We start from the raw sequence: 22,722 nt of genomic DNA on the forward strand, positions 1-22,722 counted from the left end.
TGGGGACCATATCAAGTGCATTCTATTTCAAATTCCAAGTATGTTCTCACCATTGTTGATGATTTCTCAAGGGTCACGTGGACATATTTATTGCATGATAAAATTAGAGTTTACAATGCATTGATTGAGTTTTTAAACATGGTCCAAAACCAGTTTCAAAAACAAATTAAAATAATAAGGTCAGATAATGGTACTGAATTCATCAATCAACAATGCTCCACATTTTTCAAAAATGAGGGGATTTTACATCAAAGGACTTGTCCATATTCTCCACAACAAAATGGAGTGGTGGAAAGAAAACACAAGCATTTGTTGCAAGTGGCAAGGGCCTTAATGTTTGCATCAAAAATCCCAAAATGTTTTTGGGGAGAAAGTATTTTGACTACAACTTATCTCATAAATAGGATGCCAAGCACTGTTTTAAACTGGAAAATCCCTTATGAAATTTTATTCAACAAAAAACCAGATTATAATCATCTCAAAATTTTTGGCTGTCTATGTTATGCTACTAACATCAGACCACAAAAGCACAAATTTGAAGAAAGGGCTTTCAAATGCATTTTTATTGGTTACGCTTCAAGATTTAAGGCATATAAATTATATGATTTGCATAACAAGAAAATACTCATTTCAAGAGATTTGATTTTCTATGAAAACTGTTTTCCATACACAAGTGGGCATTCTGAGCAAGAAGATACCAGTGTCATTCCATTAACAACAACAGATATAGAACCAACTCACCTTCCTTTGATACCACCTTATCACACAATTCAGATGACACATAAGAAACTATTGTCCCTCCACTTGACACAGTAGTCAGTCCATCTTCCCCACCTTCTTCAGGCTCAACTCAAACACCAAATAGTCCTTTACCAGTTAGAAGAAGCATAAGGGTGACAATAAGACCTCAATGGTTGAATGACTTTGTGGCACAAGTTGAGAAAGAAAATTTTCTTGCTGTCCCACTTGTTACTGCCTTCTCAGATCCAACAGGTACTTTTTCATCCCCACTTCTCTTATATCTTCCTTCAAAACCAGAATATAATCATGATTACATAACATTTATGGAAAATGTATCTACTGTTCATGAACCACACACTTACCATCAAGCTAGGGAGGATAGTAATTGGAATCTTGCTATAAAAATTAAATTGGAGGCTTTAGAGAGAAATAATACCTGGGTCCTTACCACCCTTCCCAAAGGCAAAAAGGCAATTGCTTCTAAGTGGGTGTACAGAGTCAAAAATAGGCCAAATGGCACTATAGACAAGTACAAGGCCAGGTTGGTTGCAAAAGGGTATAGTCAATTGGTTGGAATTGATTACCATGACAACTTCTCACCTGTAGCTAAATTGGTCACTGTGAGAATATTTCTAGCCATAACTGGCCTATTCATCAATTAGATATTAATAATGCATACTTACATGGCTACTTGGATGATGATGTTTATATGCAGCCTCCGGAGGGTTACACAAAAGCTGGTAAAGGACAAGTATGCAAATTGATTCGCAGCCTCTATGGCTTTAAGCAAGTAGGGAGGCAATGGAATAAAGAGTTAATAGGAAAATTACAAGAATTTGGGTTTCATTAGTCAGCTTTTGATCATTGCCTGTTTACAAAAGGGTCTGGCTCCACTTTTATCTCACTAATTGTCTTTGTAGATGATTTGTTAATTGCAGGAGCAGATGAAGCTCACATCAAAGAAGTCAAACAATTCTTAGATGAGCAATTCTCCATTAAAGACCTAGGATATGCCAGATATTTCCTAGGCCTTGAAATTGCCAGATTAGAGAAAGGGATGTTACTGAATCAAAGGAAATATATCATGGACATAATCAAAGACATGGGATTACAAAATGCAAAATCAAGCCCATACCCTATGCTTAAGGGTTTGAAGTTGGATAATTAAAAAGGGGAGTTATTAAAGGAACTAGATAAGTATAGGAGGCTTGTAAGCAGATTGCTATACCCGGGACTTACCAGGCCAGATCTTTCACACGTAACTCAAAAGTTGAGTCAGTTTATGCAAGCTGCACGTCAATCGCACTAGGATGCAGCTATCCAAGTTCTCAAATATTTGAAAGGTTGCCCTTCCAAGAGCTTATTCTTCAAACAAGACAATGATTTGAAGCTCCGAGCATTCTGTGATGCAGATTGGGCATCTTGCCCTATGAGCAGAAAATCTATTACTGGCTTTTGCATCTTCTTAGGGCTCTCTTTAGTTTCCTGGAAAGCAAAGAAGCAGAGTACCGTGAGTAGATCCTCACTGAAGCTGAGTATAAAAGCATGGCAACAACGGTTTGTGAACTAAAATGGATTAGTTACCTGCTCAATGATTTTGGCATACAACTTTCTTTTCCCATCGCCCTTCACTGTGACAACAAGGCAGCAGAGCACATTGTGGCAAATCCAGTCTTCCATGAGAGAACGAAGCACTTTGAAATTGACTGCCATGTAGTCCGCGAGCAACTAAATCAGGGTTTCATTACTACTGTGCATGCACCATCTAAACATCAGCTTGCTGACCTGTTCACAAAACCCCTCACTTATGTCTTGTTCAATGAGCATCTCTACAAGATGGGACTCCATGATGTACACGAGTCTCCATCTTGAGGGGGGACCTGACAGATAACTAGAGCATAGTAGACTGGAGAGTTGGAGCAAGCTGGAGCAAAAGGCTGGACTTAAGCTAGAACAAAGGCTGGATTGAATTGATTTAATGGACTGACAATTAACTAAGAAGAGAATAAGAAGGATAAGCTTGGTATAAGAAGCCCACCAGCTCAATTCACCATAGGTAAACCCGAACTCCGAGTTTCTTCAATTTTATAGTGCTGGATTTAGAATAAAATTCCATAAAATATTCGTAGGTAGTTAGAAAATTATAATTCCTTTTGTATTAGATTAGTAATATTGCTAAGGACCGCAGGGTAAAATTTTAGAATTTTTAGAGCTCATTTTGGTAGTTTTTGCAAAAAGTATTAGTTGTAAGGACTAAATTATAATTTTTTAAAATTATGGTTGTTGACTATTTGGATGGGCCCAAGAGGGGCCATGTGATGTGATTGAATTGTGTGACTTGTGGATATAGAAGTATATTTTTGAGCCCTTTTGCAAGTTGAGTAAGTTCTAGGTATAAGGAGAACTCTGCCAGATTTTCGGCACAACTTAGGGTGTCTTTGGTTCTTTTTAAGTTATATTGAGTCAATTATATTAAATAAATGTAATGTAATTGTTAGGTAAGCCGAAACTGTCTTTTTTATCCGCCCAGCCACCACATTGACCTCAGTTTACGTATGTGACTAAAATATTAATTTTAATTATAATTTCGATATTATTATATGTTCAGGCATGTCTATGCATCACTTATAAATATATATCTATATAGTTAAACACTAGGCACGTTTTATATTGCATTCTTAATTGTTGAAATGTTATGGATGTTGTTTTATGGTAATTTGGAGCAGTGTGCGTGTGTTGGCGTGCGTGTAGTGTGTGGTATTGGATATGGACAGGAGGGATAGACACGGCTAGAGCTTGACTCGCTGGGACTCGATCCTTTTATGAATAAGTCGGGGTAGGCACGGTATCGAAATGATCTCGCTGGCCCCCGCATTTAGTCTATTAAGCGAAAGTCCGGCTTGAGATGTACTCACTGGCAGAGGTTGGATTAAGAGAGCTGTATAGGGGATCAGCTCCCATATATGTACTGTTTGAATATTATATGGGTGTGTGAGTGCTCCAAATTACCTTTTTGTTATTTATGATATGATTTGTGTATGAAAACTATGAAAGTGTTGCATTCCACTCTTTAGGATAGATTAGCTTTAGATAACTATAAAAATTGTACTTAAAATTGGTATTTTACTCTCTCAGTCGAACGCTCACTCCTGTTCACCTATTTTTTTCAGGATACAAGAGGTCCTTTATTGAGTTCTAACCTGCCTCTCTCCTTCGCATGTGTTAGAAGTATTTTATTTGATTTGGGTCTGTAATATAATGCCATGTTGGATCTGTAAATCTATTAAATGCATGTATGATTGGATTGGATGAGGGAGCTGAACTCCCATTTGATTTTATGACATGATGAGTATGTAGAGGGTGAGCTGAACTTCCCAAATTGTTATATATTGTGCTTACAGGTCAGGTGAGTCAAAAACTTCTCGTTGGATGGTCTACATTATGGTCGGACCCTATCCGGTTGATTTCTTGAAATTGGGCTCAATATGGGCCTTAGGATTAGGTTAAGGAATAGTTAGGCTTACTACGAGTCTCGAGGGCTTTAAACTGTCCCAGGTCCTAGTGCCGGTCCGGTCCATAGGTTGGGTCGTGATAATTTCTAAGAAAATGAAAAAAAAAATAGAGAGGAATTAAAGAGAAGAATATAGAAAATTTAGTGAGAGAGAAAATACGTTTTTTCAAATTTTTTATAAATTAATTAAAATATAAAAAAATTATAAAAGTAACCAAATTTTTATCTAATCAGCAATTTTTATATTGTTTTATTTCTTGAAGGTTCAATTGAAGATAAAATTAATGGCAGATGTGTGAATGTAAATAAGAGTTAATTGACCCTTATTTTTTTAAAATTATTTTTATGTATATATAAATATTATTATAAATTAATCAATCTTAAATTAAATTTTGAATCCTTTTTTGACAAAAAATATATATTAAAGTTATTGAATACAATTATGATAATATATTTTATTATATTTTTTTGTATATTAACCCCAGAATAAACTTTTTTTTTTGAATCCGCTACTGTATAAAATAAGAGTTTTGTACTCAATTGAACAAAATAAAACATAAAAAGGCTCAATTTCGCATTTCTCATAATCAATAAACATGTTCATTTTTCAGTCCAGCCAAAGCAAGTTGGGAATTGAATTCAAATAAATTTTCATCCCTTATATTGAAAAATTAGACTTAATTTTATTTTATTATTATTTTTTTTATCAATCAATCTTATACAAGAGAAATTCTAACTTTCCAAGCCAAACCCACTTTGCATATTGGTTGAATAAAATCTATCACAATTCACAAGTTATTACAGTAGCCATTATTAATTGGCCTTGTTGCTTATTATTGCTTGAGAAGCTTAATTATTACAATTGACTTACCCAATGTTATTAATTAAATAATTAATGTACTGATGATCCATAATGGAGAATAGAGGGTTGAAGGAATCTCCACAATTAACAAATTCGTAGTTCACTGTAAGATGACCTTGTTTATATCCCTTCCCATCTGTGTCCAATTTACGGAAGACATTCACGTCTAAATCTAGTCCTCCATTACTACACTGATCCACAATCCTCACTGTCGTTTTAGCTCCAGTCCTTGTATTTGTCACCTACATATATAATTAACATTCATCTTAATCTCGAAATTAAGGTTAATTAATATAATTAATTAGGAGAGTTTATGATTTTCTTACCCTTAAGCACTTTCCACAGGAGGCCTGTCCGTGTGGTCCAACAGGATCACAGAATGCAGTCCAGCCATACTTGCTCCGCCATGAGTATGATTCGCTCATACAATAATCGCTCATGCTGGCTCCGCCATGAGTATGATTTATTATTCTCTCATATGATATGAATCGCTCTCTAACTTAAGAATGAGAGTGACAACTACCAAACTATCAATTATTTTTTCATCTTTCTTTTCACTTGTGAGCTATTTGACAATTACCGATAAGTATTTTCATCGATTATTGCTTCTTTTTTTTCTTTTTATATTTTTTTATATTTATTCTATATTTTTTTAATAATCCTCAAATCTGTAATATTTTATAACATATTTGCATTTGTTCTCGGATTGTTTGAATTTTATCTTCTCCTTTCATGGGATTTATTAACGTTGAGGATTTAGTATTTCCTATACTATATGGATATATTTTTTATTTTTTTAATATATAATTATTAGGTATTTTAGTTTGTTATTTGGATAAAAGTCTAATAATAGAAAATAAAAAATTTTTATAAAAATATTAAAATTTAATAATTTTTAAATTGAATACAAATGCCGTATAAGGTAAATTATCACCAAATAAGTATTTTCCATTAAATTACCGATTCAAATGCGCTATTAACTCAATTAAGATCTTAAAATCAAAATAATTATTATAATATTTTATACAAATAATTTATTTTTAATTTTTTTTATATAAAATTATAATAATACGAAATTATGTACTTCATATTTATATTATATTTTTATTTTTTAAATAAAAAATTAATTAGTCGCTAAAAGAAGGGAGGATTATACTCGTGATGTTACTGGTTTCAAGAATCTTTGAAGATAAAGAAATCTTACAAATCCCTAGTATTATACCATAGAGATTAAGAAGAGAAATTGTGGATCTTTTTAAAGAGGAGAAGACAATTGCATAAATCCCCAGCATTATGTTGGAAATCTTATAACACACATGCATGAGCCCAAACAATTCCTGCATTTCTCACCTAAAACATCAATTAATCATTAAATTTTTTTCAATGACAAAAATAAATAAACTCAATTAATAAACAAATCATTTACAAAAGACAGCTACAGAAAGGGGGAAAAAAAGATATTTAATGGTCTGAAGCAACCTGTAATGGATCTGGTGTGTTGCCAGGACAGGACAACATTAAATTAACATAGTCTATGAAGAGGATGCCCCCAACAGCAACCACATGGGTCTGGTCCACCTTATCACTTTGTTGATGGACCTTATTCATTTACCATCTCAACCAATCACATAATTTTTTTAATTTTTCGAAATATAAATTTTCAAATTACAAAATGAACAAAAACACTCATCACAGCTTGATTAAATATATGGAAGGTATCGATGATTATTAAGCAACCCATTTGACAATATTAAAAATGGAAAAAGAGCAAGGTTGCATATATATATATATATATATATATATAAACATCTCCTATATATTATTACTTGATATTCCTAATAAATCTCCGAATATGTTCCTCATATATTCATATACGTCATGAGAAAATAAAAATGAAGGAAAAAAAACCATGTACACAGACATCCAAACTCCTTGCTTAATTCCTCTTGAGCCGGTCTGCTTTTTCCTTTTGAAGGTTCAGTCAATGGATTCCATTTCTCGAATCAACAGCAAAACTCCTCTTCAGCTCCTGTTCTTGCACTTCTCCACAGCTCTTGGAGCTGTAAAAATCGATTAATTGAAATCATATTAGCATATTGTTATACAAGCTATGTATTACTACTGATGAAAATTTGATCTGTGGATGCTACCAACCAAGTCCTATTGCCTCAGACCCCTTCATTATCCTCAATCGTTTGCATGAATCGACAAACATTCTGTGAAGAGAAGGAAAGAAAATTAGTGGTTTAATCAAATGTTTTCAGAATTAATCCAACATGTAAGATTTGAAAAATAACTTACTCCCATGGCACATCTCCTACAAGCATCCAATCTCCGTCTTTGTCTTCATAAGTTGGAACATACTCAGAACCATTCAACAGGTCTATCAATTTGCTCTCGTTCATGAAATCCTTCATTCCTTGAGATCCACAGTTACCTTCAAAAACATTCAATTCATAATTAATAAGATTGGTTAAATTATAAATACAAATTTTATAGTCAAATAAGTAAAATTATATATTTTATTACCAATGGTAAAGGAGCTGAACATTTTGCCTAAGGCATCAGAGAGTTCTTGGTAGCTCTTGTACAATTTCAAGTCCACTTTTCGCAAGTATGGCGCACCATCCATGCTCACCTTCACAAAAGCAGCACTGCTGCTGCTACTGCCGGCGGCCTCATCACTGCTGTTTTTCTGTACAGACATGACATTCTTTCGGAATGATCGAATTGGTGGCCAACCCACAACTTGTGCCCTGAAATCATTTCCACTATTAACAATCTTAAATCTCATAGCTTTAGGCACAGCATTAGATTCATTTTTTCAAACGATTTTGGTAAAAGATTTTAACCTTTAACCCTTCGCATCTCTTCAATATTTTTATTTTATTTTGTAGGTGAAAATATTTATTTTATTTTGCAGGTGAAAATATAAATATATATATATATATATATATATATATATATAGGTCAACGAAATCAAAATGAGCTGAATTTTTCTTATTTGGGGAATTCGTACGACTGAATTATTTTATTTATTGTCTGTTAGGTTGCTTAGCTGTAGTACACTTCTATCTATTCCTTTTTCCTCTTATCCTGAGTTGTTTGGCTGTCAAGAAAAGTAAAGATTCCTTATGTTTTGTTCTTTTTCTCTGCTCCCGACAACCAAAACAAAGCCATGAAAAATCCACATTTCAAGGAAATTATGATGCCCTGCATCTCTCTCTTAAATTCCTCCACCAATATTGTTAATGATTATCATCTTTACAAAGAAGAAAAGAAGAAAATTTAATTATGTGCAATAAAAAAATAGTAGGAAATAATTAAAGTCTATTATGACAGTTGAATTTCTGAATTTCAATGAAATCTTCTGTAGCTGGTTCATAATATCATTGCTAATCATATGAACTGTTTTAATTGAAGACTTCCATTTCTACGCCTATCTCAGACACAATAAATACATAAATTTCAAAGATTTAAGATCAAATACACACACACACACACACACACTTTTTAACTTGAATTTTTCTAAAGGATTATGAGATTGATATGGCTGGTTTAACAGAGAAAAAGAAACAACAGCAGCAAGATAAAATTAAGGAAAGCAAAAGCCTTAGAGAAAAATACATACTTGGCAGGAGGTTTTGCTGGATCAGTAGAAGAAGGAAGTACAGCAGCTTTCTCCTTCATCTTCTCCTCTCCAATATCCTTCCTTGCAGATTCTTTGGTGGAAAGATTAAGCTTCAAATCCACTAGAGTCTCCGAGAACCCTCTCTTTCCATTACTCTTGGCAATCTCACCTTCATGTGCATTGCCTGCAGAACAAGGTAACCCCAGACGCAATTCTGTCTCTTCGAAATTGATCGTAGCATATTTATCATGCTCTGTGCTCATTATATTAGTCATTTTGCACTAAATTTACGCCGAAAACCCTCGTTTCAGCCTTCTTCAATACACCAGTCTCGGCTTCCTCCCTTTAACCCTTTTTTTTTTTTTTTCTTGAAATCTCCTGCCTGTCTTTGGTAGACAGATTTTTATGTAATAAAAGTAGAAGAAATAAAGAAGGGCCAAGGTAGGCTATAGTGTGTGATGATATAAGGTTAGATGGACTAGATAATGCCACGTGGAGGGTGGAGATAGTTGGACAGTTCACAGTTTTGTCGGGAGAATGATGTCATGGATGACGTCATTTTAGAATTATTGTGGCGAGGCGAGCCTAGGGTAGTGAACAGGACAAGTTGGCTCTGTTTGCCTTTTTATTTGTTAACGTGGCCCACCAATATTATATTAATTATTATATTATTTTTATTATTACTTTTAATTCATTCAATTATAAAAGTGAATTTTTATGAAGTCAAATTAAGCACAGTTAAGTTAGGAGGTTAGAATTGAAAAAGAAAAGATCCAATCCTTAGCCTCCTTAAACCCACGGTTTAGCGTTGACGGTTGATGTTCTCTGTATACTTTAATAATATAAAAAGTAATTTATCATTAAATTTGAGATGATATTTAATAAAATAAATTATTAAATAATTTATAATTAATTTTTAATATATTTTTAAATAAAAATAATATTTAATTATTATATTAGTGTTAATATTCACTCAGTAATGTGCTCTAAACACATTTTTTTTCTTTCATTAGATAAAAACACATATATACTTAAATTAGTGAAAAAAATAAATCATACCTTAAAATCATAAGAATTTTACATAGAATCTCAATCAAGCTCTAACCACGTCGATCACTCCAGAAACAACAATAAAAGTTACTATTTTTTCTTTCGTTAAATAAAAATATACATATATTTGAGTCAGTGATAAAAATAGATTATACTTCAAAATTATAATAATTTTAAAGAGATTTTTATTTCATATATAACTTAAATATATGCACACCCCATAACTAACGTGGAATCCAAAGGGTCCTTCAAACATATTCAGTAGAATAGAAAGAAATCAAATTTCATTGTCATATAGAGCAGATACCCAGTGTCATCATTCCAAAGTTTTTCTCAATCTTCACAGTCATGGAGTTTCTGCGCCTCGTGCGGTGACCATTGGAGCACCTAATCAATGGGCTTCCTCCCAAATTAATCTTCTTTAATCTTTACATTTACTTTAATTAAAAAAATTGCAGATTGCAATTACAGTCGCTTATGGGTATCTCATCGTGTTCATCATTTTCTTTATGATCGCTCTTTGCATGAATTTTCGAGGAATCAAATGAAGACATGTGGAGCAGAAGCTAGATTGTCAAAGTATGAAACATGTGATATTTGGGTTGATTGGTGTAGAGGGTCTTAGATGGCCCCCTTCTTACCAAATTTTGTTGTGAGACATCTCTGCATCTCGTACCTCTACTCGTGCATTGTTTCATGAATTAATGGCTTCCATGCATGTATAATATTGGTCTGGATTTGGTAATTGTTGTCTAAACAAGAGAGATTTTGATATATTAGGGGCAACACAGATATGGGTTATGAATCTAATATGTGTGTATATACACACATATATATATATATATATATATATATATATATATATATATATATATATATATGAAATGTCTATCAAATGTATTACTGCTCAAACTTGAAGAGATAATCTCATTGACTATTATATTTAAATTTAATATATTCAATTATAAAAATTATATAAATAATTATTTTTTATTATTTTTCAATAATATTAAATTTTTTTTTTCAAAAATTAACCTTTTGACATTAACCTAAGCCTAACTGTAGTTAGTTAGGCTCTAGCTAAGGACTATGGATTAGATCCACGCATTGTCAACCAATTCTTTAAATTATTGATAGATAATAAAACTACTAAATTATTTCAGTCTCTTCACATGAAATTGGTTAGGCTTAAGGTGTAAATTAATATAAATAATATATTATAAATATGCTCGAAATTAGATTTTATTATGATGATGATGATGATGTATGATAATGGTAATGTGAATGTGATGATGGCAGATCGTGGATGATGGGTCATGGCCAGCAAGAAGATAGAGAAAAAAGACGACAAAACACAAAAAGCAATTCAAGGAAAGGAAAAAAAGGTACAGAGAGAGAGAGAGAGCGAGGGGACCACAGCAGCCAATCCCAGCACTGAGATGTCCCCTCGTGTGGGTTGGACCCACCACTGTCACATTCAGCGATCAGACCCCACACGTGTGCAGTTTTCTTGTAGTTCCAGTTTTCTCCTCCTCCTCCGCTTACAGTTTTCAACGTAGACAACAGAGTACCCTCTTTGATCCTCACAGTCCTCTTACAGTTGCAGTTGCAGATGCATTGTATCCTACCTTCTTTTAACTCCAATTTTCTAGTTTTTAGTTGCCATTCTATCCTTTACTTGTTGAATTTAACATTATGAACTTTTGACCATTGAATGAAATATTAAAAAAAAAAAGATGGGATGATGATTAGTTGATGAAGATAAGCTGGAGGTGGTTTTCAGGGGACCCATGGCTGTGGTCTTGGGGGAGAGAGAGACCTAAAATTGTGTTGAAATAGGGGTCCAAACTGACTGGTTTTAATCGGATTTGGAGTGTAGACCCTTAGCCTTTGATTGGGATATATGAAAAGGGGAGAGTAAAGAAAATAAATGATAAAAAATAAAAAATACAGTGAGATTATTATTTTTTTTTTATATTTGAAGATAGAAGAAAAATATTGAGAGAAAAAAAAAATTAATTTTATATTTATTATTATTTTTTATTTTGAGAAAAAATAAATTAATCAAGAGAAAAAAATTTTGATTAAAAAAATTATCTATATACTCTTGTTTTTTATTTTAACTTTTTAAATAACTTATAAAATTAAGAGTAAAATAATAAATTTAAAAAATAATATTATTTTATTTCCTCTCTTATATCTTTTCAGACAATCAAAAATAAACTTTATTTTCCTTCTTCTTATTATTTTTCTTTCATTTCTAAATAAAAAGATAAAAAATAAAAAATATTTTTCTTTATTTATTTTCCTACCTCTCCCATTTTGTATCCAAACATAGCGTTAATAGAGCTCATAATGGAATCTCTTCTCTTCTCATAAATCAAATTCAATATAATTATTAAGACTAGATTTTGTGAGATGAGATAAGGATATTGCATTAGCGTCTGTGGTTGCATCCATATCTATAGACTGTAGTGTCTCGCTAATGCAAACAAAATAAAGCCAAATCAGGATTTCTTCTTAATAATGGTCATCCAACCACTAATTATCCGTTAAAACACAATCCACATAAAAAAATCTCTTTTAATCAAGTGGATCCATGTTTTAGGATAAGAATTTTGTGTTAAATATCCTCTTAAGCTGGTTTTTTTGTTGAATTAAGTTCAGTTATTTTTTCTATAATCCGAACGATCTAATTATGTTACAATAATTGATAGACTATATAGCGAGAGATATTCATCTTATTTTCTCACTATAAAGATGAATAATATCAAAATAGGTAAATTGAGAGAGTCAAATTTAACGTCTCTCTACTCTTTACATTTTAAAGGTGGAAAAAAAAAAAAAGCAATGAAGCTAAATCAAACACTTTGATCTATTATCATTCACGTGCATAAATTTCAACCAAATTTGATTTGATCTTATCGTAATAAAATGGATCTGCTTTTCAATGATACAATGATTAACTAAAAAAAAGTAATTACTCTGCTAAATTGATGATTTGATTTGAAAATAAGTGAAAATGCACTTTCATTTATGAGAGAAAATTAATATATATAACCTTTATTCATAAATTTAAAAAGCTATTAATTCGACTTGAAATAAGATGCTTATATGATTGCCATTTGACCTAATACTCAATATTGACATTTAATTTATATAATAATATTTTATTAGTAATTAAAAATTATTTTAATTACATTTTGAAAGAAATTTGTAATGTAAAAATTTAAACTAAATTAATTTTTCATTAACTCAAGTAATTTTATTGTAATATAAAATTTTCACAAAACTATTTTTTCTGTTCGAATTCAAGTTAAATTAGAATTAGGAGATTATATAAAATAAGAAATTTAGTAGAATTTGAATTATGAATTTAATAATTAAAGTTCCAAAAAAATTAGATTTTAGTGGCTTATATATATGAATACTTTGTTGGCCATTATATTGTATTAAAGAGGGCTCACGAAGTGGAGAGGAAGAGTTGCAGTGCTCCGAATTGAGTAAGGTAAATTGTGAGTTTCTTTGAGTGACTTGTGAGGGAGAAAAATAATTTAGTGATTGTAATTATTTTTTCTTGATAGTCAATTTGTTGATGGAGTAGGCTTATGTTGAATCACGTTAAATTTTATATTCTTTAATTTTTGTGAGTGTAATTTTTATAACAAGTGGTATCAGAGCTGTATTTTAAGATGTCAAAGATGACAAGCATAAAATTTAAGGTGGAGCAGTTCGATGGGAAAAATAATTTCAGTTTGTGACAATGCATGTGAAAGTGAAAGATGTCCTTGTACAATAAGAATTAATTAAAACATTGAACAAGAAGCAACCGGCGACCATGAAAGATAATAATTGGGAGGAGTTTCAACAAAGGACCGTGAGTACGATTAGATTGACGTTAACTCCTAATGTAAAGTACAATATTTTGGAAGAGATTTTACCAATTGTTTTGTGAAAGAAATTAGAGAGTTTGAACATGTTAAAATCACTTACAAATCGCTTGTATTTGAAGAATAAGTTATACCAACTCAAAATAGATGAAGGTACTAATGTGAGGGATCACCTCAGTATTTTTAATAAATTAATTACCCAATTGGTTGGTGTTGATGCGAATGTAGATGATGAAGATAAAGCCCTCTTATTTCTAATCTCTCTCCCACAATCTTATTAAAGTTTGGTAATAGCTTTAACAATTAGGAAGGAGATTTTGAAGGTGGAGGAAGTTACCGTAGTCAATGAAGGTGGAGCTCTTATTGTTGGTTATAGTCGTGGTATAAGCAATTCACGTGGAAATAATTAGAGAATGAATAATAGATCGAGATCGAGACTACAGGTAGACCATGAAGATAAAGATGCTACTACTGTTATGAGAAATACCACATTCAATACTATTATATGAAGATGAATGAAGATCTTGCAAAGTTTAAACAATTCAAGAAGAGTCATAAAAAAAAAAAGAAGGAACTGCTGCAATTGCAATTGATGATGGTATTGACGGCAAATGTTTGATTGTAGATAATGATAAAAAAAAGGCAAAAGATCCTTTATAAAGTGAATAGTTAATGGATTTTGCTTGCTCAATATTCCATATTTGTTCAAAGAAATAGTAGTTTGATATGATTAAAGAGAAGGAAAGAGAGAAAGTGAAGCTAGTCAATGGGAATAAGATGGAACTTGAAGGTGTTGGAAGAGTGAAGATCAAGGTGCACGGTGATCGAGTAAAAGTGTTCAATGAAGTGAGGAATGTTCCAAAATTTGAAAGGAATTTAATTTCCTTGCGTGAGTTGGATTCTTTAGGTTATGGGTATTCGATTTATGGTGGAGTTATGAGAGTTAGCTGATGTACTCTTGTGATCATGAAAAGTGAGAAGAAAAGTCTCTACAAATTGGAAGAAAACACATTAATTGGAAGAACGCAAGTTGAAGTAAGAGGCAACATCAACAATCAAGAGTGCAAGGAAATATCCAAGAGCAAATTAACTTTTGCAGAAATTGTAAAAATTAATTTCATTTGACTTGGAGGTAAAAGATTGTTAGAGTCCAATTTAAATTGAAATTAAGATATTAGATAAAAAAAGAAATTTAGTAGAATATGAATTATGAAATTTAATAATTAAAGTTTCAAAAGAACTAGATTTTCGTAGTCTATATATATGAATAGTTGGTTGGCCATTATATTGTACTGAAGAGAGATCACGAAGTAGAGAGGAAGAGGTGCAATGCATCGAATTGAATAAGGCAAATTGTGAGTTTCTTTGAGTGACTTGTGAGAAAGAAAAATATATTAATAATTATAATTATTTTTCATTTGTTGATGTAATAGGCTTACACCGAATCACATTAAATTTTATATTCTTTAATTTATGTGAGTGTAATTTTTACAACATTTTCTATCATATTAACTTATAATTTCAAATTATTAAATTTATTTTAATGATATACTTAAATTTAATGAAAATTTAACAATTTCAAAATCTCTTATTTTTTTTATGATGCTTAATAAAATATTTTTATATATAACTAGTTTTAATATTTATTTAATTTATTTTTAGTAATCCTAGTTAGATCCTGTAATAATTCTCCCTCTTATGTAAAAATCTCCCTATCTCTAACAAATCTATCATTAATAAATTCACTCTCTCCTTAACACATGATTTAGTTCGATATTAGTTTTTCTTATTGAACTAATTAAATAGAGAAAAAAAATTTATAATGGTGGTTGAAACTGAATCAATTTATCAAAAAATTGATCAATTAATTTTCCATTAAAATTGATTTCTACTTGGCCTTGTATGCAAGAATGAGTTGTACAAGAGTTTCAAGTCTTCAAGATTGCGTGGACAATAATGGAAGCAACGAATAGTATATAAAAGCGAGGCCGTGGTCTCAAGATGCACACAGGGTTAAGAGCTAAGATCTTGCTGCAATCACCAAATGGACTTGTGGAGGTAACATTCTAACATTAATTATCCCTATGGGACTCCACGACAAGCTTCCACAATCTTGGCAAAGTTGAAGATGGCCCGAGTATAGGCCTGCGGCGGAGGAGAATCTGGATGTGTGATAAGAGTTGGGAAATGCTCTTAGATTCTGTCAAGGGATGGTGAGGTGCCAATGTTGTTGAAGATTGGAAAGTTGGCAACGGAGAAGCTATCGTCGGATCAATAAATGCTCATAAATCTTTAATACTCTCAAACGAAACCTCACATGTAGATCAAACGGTGGATGTGTGTTACCGTGTATGATGATCGTTGGTGGTATGGAGAGTCAGGTGGGGCTTTTTAAGCAATGTCCGAAGCATGTAATGACAGTAATTACTTTATTTTGTTGTTCATTGTGGCAAACACACTTAGCTGCCCATTTCGTTCACTCAGATTCCTTCCCTCCATCTCCCCATCTCTCCCTTGAGCTTCGTAACCCCTATCTTCCAACCAATAATAATATAAACTACTAATAATAATTATCCATCCAAATTTAACATCTCTAAAATAAATTACTTATGTTATCTTTTTAGCTCCCCCATTAATTTAAACTCAATTTATTTCGTTGCCAATTTCTCTCTATCTATATATATAGCAATATAATCTCTAATGGCCTTTTATCTGTCAGGTCTGTGTATTTCCAAATAAAGCTCTATCAGACTTGAAATGTGCAACTCAACGTCCCTTTTTCATCGAGTTATACTCCCCAATCTTTTGGAAGATGATTTGGGCACTCCAAATTCCTCCAAAAATCCAAATTTTTTTATAGAGGACATGTCATAATTCCCTAGCAACTCGAGAGAATTTATTTAAGTGGGGAAGTTCACCCTCTCCAGTTTGTCCTCTATGTTATCAAGCTGAGGAATCTTTATAACATCTTATTTTCTTTTGTTCTCATGCTAGAGCTTCATATGGTTTGGGTCTTTGTTGGGTATATATTCAAATGAGCATGGATTTGTGTCTTTTAGAGATTGTTTGCAACCCCTTCATGAATCTGCTTCTTTTTCTGATAATATGGAGCTTAGATTGGCTGCTTGATGCGTCCCAACCGCAAGTGCACGGGTCGTACAAGTAGTATAGAAAAATATCGATCCCACGAGGAGTTGTGTTAATGATTGAATTTTCGATATAAAAGTTGACTAAATTGAAGTATTTATGAAATTAAAATAATGGATTAATGGTTAATGGAGTATGAAATCTAAATGTGCAAAATTAATATTCTATTCAACAATGTATTAATTAGACTAAAATTGCATCAAATTGAAATAAGCAAGTTGAAATATGGCAAGGTTAAAAATGGCAAGTAATTAAATTCGATTGGAAATTAACAATGATAAAAAGGCGATTCCGGAGTTCGGGATTTCATATTCAAGCTATTTTGGGATTTTCCCTAGCTAGCCCAATCCATGAAATTTATGGGTTTAAAGGAGATTAATTCTAAAATCCTTTGAAAACTCTTTCGAGTGAGACAAAGAGTGCCTTAATTAACTTAATCCTACTTTCATGGAGTTTAAAATTAACCAAGACCCATTAGGTTCTTTAATCAATCTATTAAAACCCTCTTAACCCTTAGTCTATTTCTAGATCTAAGTTAATTAAGTCCAATTTCTTGATTAACTATCACTTGGTTTTCTCCTTTCGGTGCTTCAACCAAGGATTAAGAACATAACTTAATGGGGCCCTTCATTAAGCATGTGAATAAGCACACAAGAAATGGATTAAACCTCATAAATTCATTAAATTGGGACTAACCCAGTTCAAATCCACAAAAATAACTAAAATATTACATCCCTTACTCCAGAATCAAAAGTAAACTACTCACTATCCATAATGCTTACAAGATATGATGAGTTTAAATGGAAATAAAGCTTTAATCTAAGCTAAGAAGTAAGAAATTAAACACTAGGAATGTAGAAAAATGTAAAGGAAGGAAGAAATCTGCAAATCTTGGTTAAAAATGGTGTGGAAGGTGAAAATGACTCCTCAAATTCTGCCTCTCTTCTCCTCTTCTTCTTTTCTCCTTGCCTCCCTTCTAAAATGAGAAAATGGGACTATTTATAGCATTTTTCTGACATGGAGCCCTAAAATGGTATGTTCTAGGAGGAATTATTTGAGGGAATCTCCTGCCAGCTCATTAATGAACTCTTCATGGATCGCATAAGTGGATCGCATAAGTTATGCAGTCCCTTATGCGCTTTCCAGTTCTGGGTCACTTATGCGGTCGCATGACTTGGTGCATAGGTTATGCACAATTTCGTGAATGTGCATAAGGGAGGCGAGAATGTGCATAAGCTATGCACTCTCCTTATGCACATTTCGGCTGGTTCTGGAACAGTGATCTTTCTCCTTATGCAGATCTGCATAGCTTATGCGGCAAGTTATGCACAGTTTGGTCAATGCATATTTCAGCTTGAAAACTTGTTTTTGACATCTTTTTGCTGTAGAAGATACTCCTCAATGGCAAAATTCTCTTTAGTCCTTCAAAAACACCATTTTTCCTACAAAACAAAGTAAAAATTACAAATTAATCCAAAATCGACAATTATGAAAAACTAACTAATTAACTAATAAAATTAGCTAAAAATGACTAATAATCAAATAAAAATGGTTATGAAATTAAACCTAAATGATTATGCAAAATGTATGCATCAAATACCCCCAAACTCAAGCTTTTGCTTGTCCTCAAGCAAACTTTAAAATGTAATGCAAAATTTTTAGGGGTGCCTTATCCAAAGAGCTATGAAAATTACCTATTAAAGTAACTAAACATACCTTTAGCCATACTAACAATCCATATACCCATCCTTCAAAATGCAAAGAATCTAATGCTTATCCAAGCTTTCACCGCTTAGCCATCAAGTCAATTATCATTCAAAATCCCCAAACCAACCAATCAAAAGAGAGAGAGTCATGCTCAAAAGGAATTCTAGAACAATCAATAGTCAAAGTGTCTCTATATAGAATGATGGAATTAAATGAATGAATGGATAATTTTCCAATCCCATAGGCAAATTCCCTACTCCTATCTCCACTAATGTAGCAAATACTATCAAGAGATCAAAGGTCTTTTTAGGGATGTAATGGGGCCATGGGGTTCAAAATGAGGCTAAGAAGAAGAATGGGTAAAAAGGATTCAAAGCATGAGAATATTTCAAATCTTAACAACATAAGGTACACTTCTTATTTTATTATAATTTTTTTTTTTTTTGTATATATGGAGGAGAGAAGTACACAATGAGAATTGTCAAGTGCTAGCAAAACACATAAAAATGGAGGGACATTTTGATACTTTAAACTTGTATCTTGCATTTTTTTTTTTTTTTTTTTTATGATTGTCCCTAAAATTGCCACCCCCAAACTCATTCCTTTTAATACTTTGAGTGGATTTCTTTCAATTTGAATGACAATAGTGAAAATCACATATAGTAGCACTTGTACAAGATGACAAGCACTTCTTCTCCCTTTTATTGTATTTTTTTTCTTTTTTTTTTTTTTTTTTTTTTTTTAGAAAGTGTACCTAATATTCAATATTATTCTCATGAAAAGGGTTGGAGTGTTTGGTTCATTGGCTAGGTAGCAATAAGGATTTCAAGAAAAATTAGGGATAAAAAGGCTCAAAGGGGTTTTCAAAGGTCAATTTTAATTAGGAAAAAGGGCCAAAGGTTTAAAATGAGAAGGTTTAAATCAAAGAATGCCTAATCATCTCTCTTTTCAAGTATAAGCTGATATTTCGCCTTGAAAGGTTTAGAAAATTTGTTCTAGGATTGGTGAGACATCATTTGACTACCTTATATCCAATAACTCCCTCTAAACACTCCAATCTCTAAAGGACTAGTTGGGTGGCTTTTTGGCTAAGAAGATATAGGCAAGGGATAGACACTTCAAAACTTTGCACCTCTTAGGAAACTTTCAATCCACAAACCCAACTAAAGGTAAGTCAAATCACTCTCATAGGCAACTTTTCAATACTCAAGGGATTTGGCAAAAGATTTTAATGCATGATGCATGATTCCTAAAAATGAGCAATGCATTAACTAAATGGAAGAAGTCTATTTGTGTGCAAAGTGTATAATTTCTAAGTGATGTATAATGTGTGTGTAAATGTGTTATGTATATGTATGTATGGATGTATATGTAAAATATTTACAATATATGTAAATGAAATGGGATGAGATGTTCCTATACTCAAAATGTAAAAAAAATGAAGCAAAAATCAAAATGAATGTGCACCCCCAAACTCAAAATTAGACATTGTCCTCAATGTCTCAAGTAGTGCATTATCAAAATTCAAAGTAAAGAGAAATTACCAGGAATTGTGAAATTTAAGAGCAAAAGGAAAGAGTTACAGTATAGAGCGGATGAGAATTCAAGGAATAATGGTGATGCATAAGAGGTCTGCAGGTTATGCAGAGTAAAGTCTTTGTCAGAACATGTGCATAAGTAGGGTGCATAAGCGTGCGATTACGCATGAGTGGCAATAAGGGTTGCATAGGCTATGTAAAATATTTGCATAAATTTTTTTTTTTTTTTTTTTTTTTGGTCATGCGGAAGTGCATAAGTTATGCACTCTCCTTATGCAAGTCTCAGCAGGTTTTAACTTTTCCAGAACATGTGCATAAGTAGGGTGCATAAGCCGTGCGGTTCTGCATGAGTGGCAATAAGGGTTGCATAGGCTATGTAAAATATTTGCAAAATTTTTTTTTTTTTTTTTTTTGGTCATGCGGAAGTGCATAAGTTATGCACTCTCCTTATGCAAGTTTCGGTGACCCTTGAAATTTTGAGGAGCGAAGTCATGCGGGAGTGCATAAGTTATGCACTCCCCTTATGCATCTCTCGGCAGAAGTGGTTGTTCAGAAAATCGGGTCATGCAGAAGTGCATAGGTTATGCACTCTGCTCATGCACTGTTCGGCAATTTTTGGAATTTTGGTTGGTGGTCATGCAGATGTGCATAAGCTATGCACTCTGCGGTGGGTTTTGAAATTCAGAATCTTTGGTTATGCAGAAGTGCATAGGCTATGCACATTGCTTATGCAGGTCTCGGCAACTTTGGTTTTTCTGTGTTGCTGGTCATGCAGAAGTGCATAGGTTATGCACTCTGCTTATGCACCCCTCGGCAAGTTTGAATTTTTTGGAGTTTCTGGTCATGCGGAAGTGCATAACTTATGCACCTTCCTTATGCACCCTTCGGCAGGTTTGATTTTTCTGGGTTTCTGGTCATGCAGAAGTGCATAGGTTATGCACTCTGCTTATGCACCCTTCGGCAGGTTTGATTTTTCTGGGTTTCTGGTCATGCAGAAGTGCATAGGTTATGCACTCTGCTTATGCACCCTTCGGCAGAATTGGAGTTTTGGATTTTTGGTTATGCAGAAGTGCATAAGTCATGCACTCTCCTTATGCAAACTTCGGCAGAGAGAGAAAATGAAGGATTTGAAGTTATGCAAATGTGCATAAGTCATGCACTCACCTTATGCAAGGTTTGACAGATATGAAATTTGACAAAATGAGGTTATGCAGAGTTGCATAAGCTATGCACTCTCCTTATGCACTTGCAATAAAGGTGAAAAATGGCAAGAATTGTGGTTATGCAGGATTGCATAAGCTATGCAGTTGCTTATGCACAATTCAACAAAATTAAGATTGCAAAGAAACATGATTTGCAAGTGTGAAAAATACCCTAAAATGAAGAAATATAATTCCATGAAGCATAAACCATGAGAAGTTTCACCAAAAACACATCAATATATACAAAGTATATCAAAAAGGCATCACACAAGCATGTAAAAATGGATCCTACATAAAAGACCTTTGAGAACTATGCCATTTTAAGACAAATTCTGCAAATCAACATTTAGCACATAAAACTCCATAAAATTTGCATGAAGTTGCATCTAACCACAAATGATGAAATGAAGTCTCCAAGTTTTGCCAAGAAAATGCAGCATTTTTACCTTGAATCCTACAACCCAAAGAAGCTCAAAACTGCAAAAATGACTCACTTACCAACATATTAAGATTAAAATCACACATACTTAAAAGTCTCACACCCAACCTCACCAAAAACACAAGCCATCTGCTGCAAACACCCTCTTTGCTGCAGAATTTCTTCTTCCTCTCTGCATAAACCAGTTGCGGCTCAAGGACAGAATCTATCTGCTGAGACTTTTCCTTTTCTGCAGATTGCATTTTCCTCTGCAATAACCAGATTGCAGCTCCCAATAGTTCACCAGCCTTTCTTCATTGATATACATCTACAAGGGACAAGATTTAATAATGTCAAAAATTGAATTTGAGGAAATTTAAGATAAAAACAAAATTAATGAAAATGAAAGTAAATCAACAAAAGCAAAATAAAAGGACTTGGGATGCCTCCCAAGAGCGCTAATTTATAGTCCTTAGCTAGACTCTTTTCATGTTTCATGGTGGCTGAAATTGGAATTTGTTGCCTCTGTTTCCAATAGGTGCTTCAATGAATCTATACTTCATTTTCTTTCCATCACATGAGAAGATCCTTGTTGCTTTGTCTAAAAATCACCATTTCTTTCTTGACAACCTTTGGTGCATCTTTTTCTTTGAGAGATGGTTGCTTTACTTCACTTTTCTCCACTTCCTCAACTTGAAAGATTGGTGCCATAGGACAAGGTGGATTACTATTCAAATCTTGTGCAAATGCAGCCTCTTTTGGATTTTCATCATTGATACTCCCTTCATGGATAAGACAACTTTCAAGAGAAGCCTTCGGATAGCTCTTTCTAAAGTGCTCTTTTACTAACTCATCAACTATATCAATTCTCAAACAAGAGTCTACATCTTCATGTTGCTTCTTCTTATCATTGCCAATATTGAAGACTAACTGATCCTCTCCGATTCTAAGAGTAAGCTTTTCACCTTTCACGTCAATCAAAGCACCAGCTGTAGCCAGGAAAGGCCTCCCCAAAATGATTGGCA

General features: G+C 32.9%; 1 protein-coding gene and 1 long non-coding RNA gene across 2 annotated transcripts in view; both read right to left on the minus strand.

Moving 5' to 3' along the window:
* Positions 1–2,482, minus strand: part of LOC110658836 (uncharacterized) — a 79,667-nt gene extending 77,185 nt beyond the window's left edge. The window contains exons 1-2 of the long non-coding RNA XR_009148778.1: positions 2,326–2,482; positions 1,981–2,226 (exon numbers count right to left, since the gene is read on the minus strand). This is a non-coding gene — a long non-coding RNA (uncharacterized LOC110658836). The remainder of the gene's footprint in view (positions 1–1,980; positions 2,227–2,325) is intronic.
* A 4,428-nt stretch (positions 2,483–6,910) lies between these two features.
* Positions 6,911–9,163, minus strand: LOC110643025 (auxin-responsive protein IAA16). Its single transcript, XM_058146717.1, has 5 exons — positions 8,746–9,163; positions 7,644–7,870; positions 7,416–7,551; positions 7,269–7,330; positions 6,911–7,174 (listed from the first exon to the last, which is right to left on the minus strand). The coding sequence occupies exons 1-5, from the start codon at positions 9,018–9,020 to the stop codon at positions 7,137–7,139; spliced, it is 738 nt and encodes a 245-aa protein (XP_058002700.1). The 5' UTR covers positions 9,021–9,163; the 3' UTR covers positions 6,911–7,136.
* Between the last annotated feature and the right edge of the window lie 13,559 nt (positions 9,164–22,722).

This window comes from Hevea brasiliensis, chromosome 5 (genome assembly GCF_030052815.1).
Source record: "Hevea brasiliensis isolate MT/VB/25A 57/8 chromosome 5, ASM3005281v1, whole genome shotgun sequence".
Lineage (NCBI taxonomy): Eukaryota > Viridiplantae > Streptophyta > Magnoliopsida > Malpighiales > Euphorbiaceae > Hevea > Hevea brasiliensis.

Excerpts from the sequence above, each read along its gene's own strand:
- LOC110643025 (XM_058146717.1), bottom strand. The coding sequence starts at position 9,020 with ATGACTAATATAATGAGCACAGAGCATGATAAATATGCTACGATCAAT. Across the intron at positions 7,871-8,745 it reads CCAGCAAAACCTCCTGCCAA|GGCACAAGTTGTGGGTTGGC; the intron begins GTATGTATTTTT and ends AAATGATTTCAG. Across the intron at positions 7,175-7,268 it reads GTCTGAGGCAATAGGACTTG|CTCCAAGAGCTGTGGAGAAG; the intron begins GTTGGTAGCATC and ends CGATTTTTACAG.